Below are 10,141 nucleotides of genomic sequence, written 5' to 3' on the forward strand. Positions count from 1 at the left end.
GCCTGTCATCACAGCGCTCGGGAGATAGAGATCAGGGGGAGGGAAGTTCTTGGCTACACAGTGAGTTAAGGATCGGCCGTGATATATCAGATCCTGCATTAAACAAACAAGCGAACTCCAAACTCCACAGGCTACTGAGAAGCATCGGCAAGTAAAGATGCTGCCTCCAAGCCTGAAGATTTGAAAGTGTGATACTTAGGACCCTCATGGTTTAAGGCAAGAATCAAGTCCTGCAAGCCGTCCTTTAATATGCACACATACAGTATGCACACACACCCAAACTCATGCACACAAAACAAATAAAATGAAAAAAAAATCACAATGCTTGCAACAAGAAAGTACAGAACAATATCCAGAAACTAACATCAATGTGCAGAAAGAATCACACATCCTCCCACCACAGAAGCATAGTACAAAGACCTACATGTTTACACAAAATAGCAACATCAGCATACCCAGAGACTTATACACACACAGAGACACACACACACACACACAGACACAGCACCTGAAAGTATTATGAAAGCCAAATGTAGTGGTAGTGGCACACCCCTGTTACACCAGCACTTAAGAGGTGGAGGCAGGCTGATCAAAGTTACAGGTCATCCTTGGCTACAGAGTGAATTTGAGACTAGCCTGGTTTACAATAGGCTCTGTCACATTCTCCATAAAAAAAAAAAAAAAAAAAAAAAAAACAACAACAAGGAATCCCAGCTACACAGTGTACCCACAACCTCCAAAGCAACCCCACAGATGAGTCAACACCGGTCTCTCTGGTGCCTAACAAGGCGAGGTCTTTATGGTGGTTTTGGAGACATTTGTGGGTTTCTGGGCCAAGGATGGCTGGGCCATGTCCTTCCCTCCCTCCTAGCCAGGACACTTTTTCCGGTTGAGGGCCCACAACACCCATGAGGGGAGAGAGGATTCAGGCCCTTTCCCCTGTAGCACCTGAACAGGCCACCTCTTGACAAGACAAACTAAGTAGTGCCTTCCAGAGAGGGGTGAACACGGTAGAGATGGGAGTCTTTTCCTGTGGAAGACCCTGAGGAGCACCATTGTAGAAGGGAGCTGGGGGTTAGGAAGATGCATAGCTGGTGGGAGACAGTGGAGGGCTTCTGCCCTCTTTCCCCACCCCAAGATATGCAGATAGGGCTGTGCGTGCGCCTGTGTGCGGCTGGATTATGGAGCCCCCTAGGAAGGAGAAGGAGCCCCAGGTCCCTAGACACCTGGAGTAGAGTTAAGGTTAAATGCATGCCTGGAGGCTTGGGGTGAGGTGTGAAAGAGGTTCTAGGGTAGAGAATTTTTAGGGCTATGAGATAGGAGGGGCTTGAGCGTGAACTTCATGAGGAGAAGACTTGAGGGTTAAGAACTGAGACAAGTTCAGTGAGGGCTGGGAAGCCCAGACGGAGCTAGAAGGATCAGATTTGGACCCAGGGAGTCAAGGGGTGCGAGATCTTGGATCAAGGACATCTACATGGTGAGTTCTAGATTCTACAACGAGAGACATTTGAAGGCTACATTCTAGAGCCTGAGGAAGGAGAACCAGAAGCCCGAGGCAACTGGAAACTATGAGGCCTAGAACCCCAAGGAACCCAGAGGGACAGAATTAGACAAAGCATAGGAGAGGGATGTGTCTCAGCTGGTAGAGTACTTGCTTGTCACGAACAAAGCTGGGGTTCATCCCTGGCACCACACAAAGTGAGCAAGCTGCTGAACACCTGCAATTGCAGCATTTGAGAGGCAGAGGGAAGAGGGTCATAAGTTCAAGGTCATCTCTGGCTCCATAGTGAGCTGGAGGCCAGTCAGAGCTGCATGTCATCCAGCCCATTCCTGGGGAAAGAAAAGCCCCCAAACCAAGGTCTAGAATCCACAGGGATTTTTAGGATCTTAAATCTAGAATCAAGATTGGACTTCTAAGGTTTAGAACTAGAGAAATATAGAAGGCAAGGTATCAGCTGATATTTTCAAACTCTGTTCTAGATTCAGGGTACTTTGAGTTGTAAGATCTGAAGTAAAGAGGACTGGGCAATTGTGGGGTCTAGAACCAAAGGAACTCATGGGATAAGGTCTAGACACAGAAGACATTTATAGAGGCTGGGTGTAGCTCAGTTGGTAGAGTACTTGCCTAGCATGCATGAAGCTCTGGCTTCAGTCTCCAACACCACATAAAACTAGGCATGTCTGTAACCCCAGCACTTGGAGGGTGGGTGAAGGGGTATCACAGGTTTAAGGTCATTTGGCTACATAGCAATTTTATGGTCAATGAATTTAAGACACTGTCTCAAAACAGTAACAAACCCCAGAAGATATTTGCTGTTTGTTTTGTTCTGTTTTGTTGATTTTGAGACAGGGTTTCTCCATGTAGCCCTGGCGTCCTGGAACTTGCTCTATAGATCAGCTGGCCTCAAACTTAGAGATTTGCCTCCTTCTGCTTCCTAAGTGCTAGGATCAGAGATGTGCACCACCACTGCCCACCTTGATATTTGAAGCTCAGTAATAGGCAGATCACCAGAGCATCTGAGAACAGAGGATCCTGGAAGTTTCCGGGTCTAGAGTTTACATAATCTAAAACATGGGTAATGATTAAAGGTAATGAAATCCAGAACCCAAAAGAATGGGCATGTGGTATGTGGTTCCAGAAAGGCCAGATCCAAGTTCAAGACATAAAACTCACTCCACTCCTCCTTACTGGGGGAAAGCACAGGGGTCTGAAGGACAATAAACTCGACATCATGAGGTTTGGAACCAAAATGATCTAGAAATCAGGTCTGGATTTGAAACCAACTGTCTTACAGATTAGAAAGACTGGAGCTAATAAGAAGCTTGGAGTTGGGGGATCCAGAAACAAGAGGAGATCGCCAATTATAAGATTAGCTGGCCCCAGTCTCAAAGGTCTGTAATTCCCAGCTACTTGGGAGGCTGAAGCAGGATGAGTTCAGGGTCTACCTGAACAGACTTGAGTTCAAGGTTAGTCTGTGCAATCAATAAAGATCCTGTCTCAAAATAAGACATAAGACAGGACTGGGGAAAGCTCCGTGGTAGAGTGCTTACCTAGCACGTGCAAGGCCTGGGGTTTAATCCTTGCTACTACACATGCCAATGATCTGCAGTGACAGGGAGCAGAGGGCATGAGAACCAGAGGATTTTTAAGAAGAGGCCTAGAACCAGAGGAAATTACAGAATAAGCCTTGAAGCCAGAGGATTCTTGGTGGTTGTAGGCTTTAGATCCAGAGAGCTTTACAGATTATGTAATTCAAACCCCACTTTAAAATGGCAGATTGAGAGCTGTGCGATCCAGCCCAAGAAAGAGCTAAAGACTATGAGACGTGGAAGTAGAGGGGTTTGAAGAAATTGAGGTCTTTAACAGACCATGTTGGAAATGACCAAGTCTAGAACCAGGGGGGAAGCCAATGATAACACAGTGTAGAACCAGGGGGAAGTCAATGATAGCACAGTCTAGAACCAGGGAATGCCAGAGAAGGCTAGTGGTCATCTAGTTTAGAACCAGTGAAGATCAGAGGCAGCATAACCTAGAATCAAAGAAGCTCATAGGCTGTAGAGTCTAGAACAGCAGCTCTCAATCTGTGGGCTGTGACCACTTTGAGGATCATATATCAGATATCCTGCATATCAGATATTTGCATTATGATTCATAACAGATGCAAAATTACAGTTATGAAGTAGCAATGAAATAAATTTATAGTCAGTGGTCACTACAACATGAGAAACTGTATTAGAGGGTTGCAGCATTAGGAAGGTTGAGAACCACTGTTCTAGAACCATAGAAAACCAGAGGGCCTAAAGTCTAGAATCAGAGAAAAGGCCAGAGAAGTGGCATGGTCTAGAACCATAGCCAGGTCCTAAGGCCTGCAGTCTAGAGTCAGGTAAAAGACTGGAGACTGTACAGACTTGAACCAGAGAATGTCAGAGATTGAACAGTCTAGAACCAAAGAAGGCAGGAATAACACAGTTTAGAACCATGGAGGCCAGAGGCCACAGTGTCTAGAACAAGGGAAGGCCAGAGGTCATGAGTCGCAAACTAGAGGAGAGTACAGTCTAGAGCCAATGAAGCTCACAGGCTTCACACTCTAGAAACAGAAAAAAGATGAGAAATATGGAGTCAGAGAGCCAGGGAAAAGCCATGGATTGTATGTTTTAGAACCAAGAAGTAGAAAGTGTAGAGTCAGAGTTCCCAGAGATCTCTAGAACCAGAGAAGGCCCAAGGGTTTTCAATCTAGAGCCAACAAAGACCAGGAGCTACATGTCTAGATGCAAGGAAGAGAGAAAGTGGTATAGCCTAGGTCCAGGGAAGCCTAGAAGTTGCACAGTCTACAAACAGTAAAGGTAGGAGTCAAGTATTCAAGATCCAGAGATTATAGGTCTGTGGAGTGGAGGAAGTCGCTGGCTCCCCCTAACACAGGAAGATCACAAATGAAGTCATTATTTAGGCAGCGTCTGGGGCCAGCATGAAGTCAGGAGCAGACGTGGCAAGCAGAGCTGGGGGCAGCTTGGAAGGCCGAGACTCCTTAAGTTGTTTGAGGTGAGATCTGACCCAGAGTCTTGCCACATTTGCCACGGAAGAGGGGGAAGACCAGAGTCTCACAACTGCTGTGGATCTGTGCAATGCAGACTGACTGAATGCCCTATTGTGAAAAGGACAAAGTCAAGCAGATAGAAGAGGAACAGGGAGAAAACAAAACAACAACCGAAAAATGTGATTACAGTTGTCTAAGCTCCATGTGGCCAGGGGCAGAGACGGATCTCTGATTCTCCCAACCCCTCATTCTCCCAAATAAAGCAAAGAGAGTCAGAAAAAGGGGTAGTGAGGTATGGAGAACTGTGGAGAACCCCAAAGGAAGTCCTGAGAGGAGGTGGGGAGGGTCACATACCCCTCCCAAAGGTCACTGAGCTGAGAATACCCAAGAAGCCTCCGACTGGGGGCAGCAGAAGGTTGGGGGGCTGAGGTAGGACTGTGGCTGGTTGGGGGGGCACACTCAGAGGAGAGAGACCCCATCCTGGGTGTAGGCTGCTGGTGTGGAGTGTGGCTGAGTCCTTTCTGGGATAGAAGAAGAGGGCTGAGAGGAAGGCTGACTCAGTGGGGCTGGCCCAAGCCTGCTGCTGGCGGGAAGTGGTTCCTGGGCTGGACAGTTTCCTCATGCTGGCAGAGAGAGAGCAGCGAGGGAGCTAGGCCTGCAGAGAAAAGGGAGGCGAATCAGGAGAGAATCAGCACCCATATACGGACGTGCATCTAAGGCAGGGAGGCAGGCTGGCAAGATGGCTCAGTGGGTTCAGGTGCATCTAAGGCAGGGAGGCAGGCTGGCAAGATGGCTCAGTGGGTTCAGGTGTTTGCTGCAAACCTTGACAATCTGAGTTCAGTCCCTAGAAACCATAGATAGATTGGAAGGCAAGAACAGACCACTGGGTTCGATCCCCAGGACCCACCAGAGGCTCCAAGAGAAGCCAAAGCTTTTGGTAGCTGCAGGGAAAATCTCCATAAAAAGGCAAACAAGCCGAAAGGCTGCAGAGCCAGCACTGCCCCACCCTGCAGCCACAGAAGGAGGTGTTTCTCAAACACTTACTACAGGACAGTTCTTGGGTGAATTCTGCCCATGCAGCATCTCCATAGTTCATGTCTCCAAACAGGTTCTCCAGGGAGGAACTGTAGCCATAGCCCCCACTGACAGAGGCTTCACAAGTGTCCCAAAACCTCATGGCTGGGAGTTACCTTGTGGAGTTATTTTAACCTGGCTAAGCTCTGAACTGGACTTGTATCTGGGGTCCAGGAGATCTTGGCTTCCACCCCAAGGGGTAGCCTTCCTAAGTTCTTATCCTTCCGTAGCATCTCTCTTTCTTTCCACAGGGCTCGGGAGAAGAGGGAAGGGTTGTGGGCACCTTCTGCATTGGACAGTTTTTTTTTTTTTTTTTTTTTTTTTTTTTTGGTTTTTTTTTTGAGACAGGGTTTCTCTGTGTATCCCTGGCTGTCCTGGGATACACTTTGTAGACCAGGCTGGCCTCGAACTCAGAAATCCGCCTGCCTCTGCCTCCCGAGTGCTGGGATTAAAGGCGTGCGCCACCACGCCCGGCTGCATTGGACAGTTTTATGTCAACTTGACACAAGCTAGAGTCATCTGAGAGGAGGGGGCCTCAATTGAGAAAATGCCTCCTTAAGACTGGGTTGTAGGCAAGCCTGTAGGGCATTGTCTTAATTAGTGATTGATGGGGGAGGGCCCATGGGCTGGGTGGTGCTATCCCTGGGCTAGAGGTTCTGGGTTGTATAAGAAAGTAGGTTGAGCATGTGAGGGGGAGTAAGCCAGTAAGCAGTACCCCTCCACGGCTTCTGCATCAGCTCCTGCCTCCAGGTTCCTGCCCTGGAGTTCCTGTCCTGACTTCCTTCAGTGATGGCCTACGATGTGGAAGTGGTCCTGGTGTTTCATCACAGAGAAAATCAACCCTAAGATACCCTCCCTCATCCTCCCATAAGGTGCTTCCACTCCTCTTTCAGTTACTTATGGGACCATCCAGGGAGGAAGAGGCCTGACGTTTCTGTAGAGCCAGACTTTATGACTCACCCAAGGGCTCATGAGAATGCACGAGGGGGGCTCTGGGATCCTGCTGGTTCCCTGGGAGTTGTCGACCTTGCAGAAGGAAACTCTGGGGAGTGAGGGAGATAAGAGCTGTCATCGTCACCATTAATGCCATTATCAGTACCACGACCATCATCAGCCTCAGACAGCCATTAGCATCCTCATCCTATTAGCTCTATCAGCATCAGCATTTCAACACCATCATCAGCACCAACACCATCACTGTCATCATCATCATCACCATCATCATCGTATCTGACAAGGCAGTGTGGTGCAGTGGTTAATTGGATCCTGGTAAGTACTAGTCATTTGAGAGACTTGGGGAAAGTCACTGTTCTGGACATCCTCTGGGTGGTCCTTGCTCCTTTCTCCACCTCTGTGCCCCAGCACTGACTACAGTGCTGTGCAACTTTGCTGTTTTCTTGCTGGACTCAGCAGACCCTAGCCGGTGGGAAGAGGAAGGCAGCTGTCCAGCTGGGCTGCTGCGGATTGGCTGCGCCCCACTCTGGAAGGTGTTAGCCCTTAATGGCTAGGGCCAGTGCTGGCTGCTACAGCACCGCACTCACCCCCCCGACAGTCCAGTTGTTAAATTCTTCTCAGCGTCCCATCTAAGTGTGCTGTGTAGACTGACCGATAATGCTGTTTTCCTTCTGCGTACCTGTCTCACCACAATGATGCTTACTATTATTAAATACTATGAAAGTATACTCAGGAGGATTAGATAAGTTAGTCTTGTACTTCAGCGCAGCAGTAAAATGTGAGCTATTGATATTGTTAGTCACACCCTTCAAACAGTTCTTGCAGACTATGGAGCAGAGAAGCCCTGTAGGAGATAGGGATGCAGTAGACAAAGGGATTACAGAAGTCATCCAACCAAGGGTGGCTTTAAGAAATAAACCAGATTTTGCTGTTGTGCACAATAGATTTTTTTTCCCTCACTTTGTCTTTTGAGACAGGGTCTCACTATGTATTCGGGCTGACCTCCATCTGGTCATCCTCCTGCCTAAGTCTCCTTAGGGCTGGGGTTTTGGCCATGTTCCCACACTTGGCTCCAGCATTTGTTCTTTAAACACTACAGATCTGAGGCTATTCTGATTTTGGAGGAGGACCACGGAAGGAGAGAAGATTCCTTCTCATCCGGTGAACTGCTGTGGGACCGTGAAAGGCAGCCTGTGTTCTGGTCAAGCTAGGTTTAAACCCCGGAGACCCGGCAGACTAATCTGAAAGAGATGGAAGGCCCGTTTGCCATGCTCCCAGACATAGGCTCCTGACATGAGGCCCAGCTCTATAATTCTGTGGCCATCAGTCACATAGGCTGTCCAGACTCCACCCCCACAGTTACCTGGCAACAGCCAGATAGCACGCTATAAAAGGAGATGCTTGCCCCTCCTCGATCTCTCGCTCCCTCTCTTACTCTCTTGCTCTTACTCTTGCCTCTCCCCCTCCTTCTCCACCTCCCTTCCCCCCTCTCCCCAAGTGGCCATGGCTGCCCTCTGCTTCTCTACTCTCTCCCTCTCTCTGCCTTTGTACAATAAATGCCTTAAAACCATGCACTGCTTCTTTTCGTTGGACCTGCCATGCTGGAGCAATGGAGCAGGCTTCCCTCTAACAAGCTGCACGTCTAACCTTTCCCGCTAGGAAGCCTCCCTGTGCTCTAACTACTGCCGCCACCAACCCAAGCTGTCCAAGCAAGCCACCTGAGCTAGCTAGACTCTCTCATCCCTGTGGTAACCTGCCAGAGCTCTCCTCCTATCCTTTTCCCTTTGTTCCCGGGGCCAGACTGTTCTCAGCTCTTCCACAGTATCTGGGATGTCCGAGAGCGAGAACCTGTTGTCCCTGGCCTCCATGCGGCCCAGGAACCCCAGAACAGGCTTTTCCACAGTGCTCGGTGGTCTCTGGTGCCCGAGAGTCGGAGCCTTACTCCAGCAGTTCTGCAAGGAACTTAGACTATGCCTTTTCCTCACCCCTGGAGTGGGATCCCGTGGCTTCTCACAGTCCAACGCCTGCCCGGCCGGCCGTTCCGTGGGGGTCAGTGCCAGTCAACCATCCCTGAATCTGCCTTGCCCAGTGGCCCTAGCCCTGAGCGGGCACAGGACCCCATTTTTTTGCCCCACAAACTGCCTCACTATTCTTGAGTTACTTCATGTCTTTTTTGGGCACTAGCTATGTATTTGCAGACTGAGAGGATCAAGGTCCTATCTCCAGCTGGACCATTGATCTTCCATCTGACCTTCAGCCAGCCCCTGGCCCTCTTTGGTTTTCCCATCTATTACATTGGAGGTTTTACATCTGCTAGGTTCAGAGAATTGGAGAACATTCCCCCGCCCACACACAACCCGAGTCTCTAAACTTACCAGGCTGAGCGGAGGCAGCAGGAAGCTTCCAGGTTCTAGTCTTGGGGACCGCTTGGGAGGCTTAGTTTCCAGCAGCTCCAACCCTTTGTCCTCTGAGCTCTGGGCCAAGGCCCTATAGAGACACAGGAAGATTCTCAAAATGCAGGAAGCCTGGGCAAATGTGGGTACCAGTGTGGAAGCTGATGCCCTTCCCACACAATGCTTACATACATGCCTACCAGAGTACTCATCCACCCACAGAGCATCCTTTCATTCATAGGTACTGTGAACTACTAGTTTCCCCCCAGTAGGTCATCTGCCTTCTCCCCAGACTCCTTTCTGCCCATTTGTCCATTTACCCTACTCATTCATTCTTTCTCCCACCTACTCACTTATGCTATTCACTTATCCACTCACCCATCTGTCTACTCATTCATTCATTCACTCATTCATCTATCATGCTCCTCCTATCCATGCATAGGTGATCCATCTATTGATTAATCTACCCTTTAAAGATCCATCCTTCTATCCATCCATCCATCTATCCACTGAACTTTCCATTTATCCTTTTATCCACCTAGCTATTCATCCATCTTACCGCCCATTCACCTTCCAGCCACCATCCACTCATCTATTGATTTTTTTTATCTACCCATTTATCCATTCATCCATTTACCTACCCACCACTAATTTTTTTCCCATCTCTGTATTTACCCATTCATCCACCTCCCCACAATGGCAATATAGCTCAGCACTGGAGAATCCACGCAGAACTCATCAGTGAGGGGCTAGGGTATGGCTCAGTAGTTGAGCACCTAGCTAGAGTTCCCTAGTGACCTAAAACATGTGACTGAATGTCTCCTAACTGGTGGATTCTAGAAAAGCACTCCGCCATTGAATCACACCCCCAAACTCTCATTGGGGATTCTAGGCAGGGGCTCTACCACTGAGCCATGCCCCAGCCCCTCACTGGGGGATTCTAGGCAGGGGCTCTACCACTGAGCCTCACCCCCAGCCCCTCACTGGGGGATTCTAGGCAGGGGCTCTACCACTGAGCCTCACCCCCAGCCCCTCACTGGGGGATCCTAGGCAGAGGCTCTACCACTGAGCCTCACCCCCAGCCCCTCACTGGGGGATTCTAGGCAGGGGCTCTACCACTGAGCCACGCCCCCAGCCCCTCATTGGGGGATTCTAGGCAGGGGCTCTACCACTGAGCCACGCCCC

General features: G+C 49.3%; 1 protein-coding gene across 2 annotated transcripts in view; it reads right to left on the reverse strand.

The window, feature by feature from the left end:
• Nucleotides 1-229: 229 nt before the first annotated feature.
• Nucleotides 230-10,141, reverse strand: part of Hif3a (hypoxia inducible factor 3 subunit alpha) — a 30,789-nt gene continuing 20,877 nt past the window's right edge. For both annotated transcript variants that reach the window (XM_021167133.1, XM_021167134.2), the window contains exons 13-15: nucleotides 8,939-9,050; nucleotides 6,570-6,651; nucleotides 230-5,190 (exon numbers count right to left, since the gene is read on the reverse strand). In XM_021167133.1, coding sequence (XP_021022792.1) covers nucleotides 5,093-5,190; nucleotides 6,570-6,651; nucleotides 8,939-9,050 — 292 coding nt within the window. In that variant the 3' untranslated portion in view covers nucleotides 230-5,092. The remainder of the gene's footprint in view (nucleotides 5,191-6,569; nucleotides 6,652-8,938; nucleotides 9,051-10,141) is intronic.

This window comes from Mus caroli, chromosome 7, assembly GCF_900094665.2.
Source record: "Mus caroli chromosome 7, CAROLI_EIJ_v1.1, whole genome shotgun sequence".
NCBI lineage: Eukaryota > Metazoa > Chordata > Mammalia > Rodentia > Muridae > Mus > Mus caroli.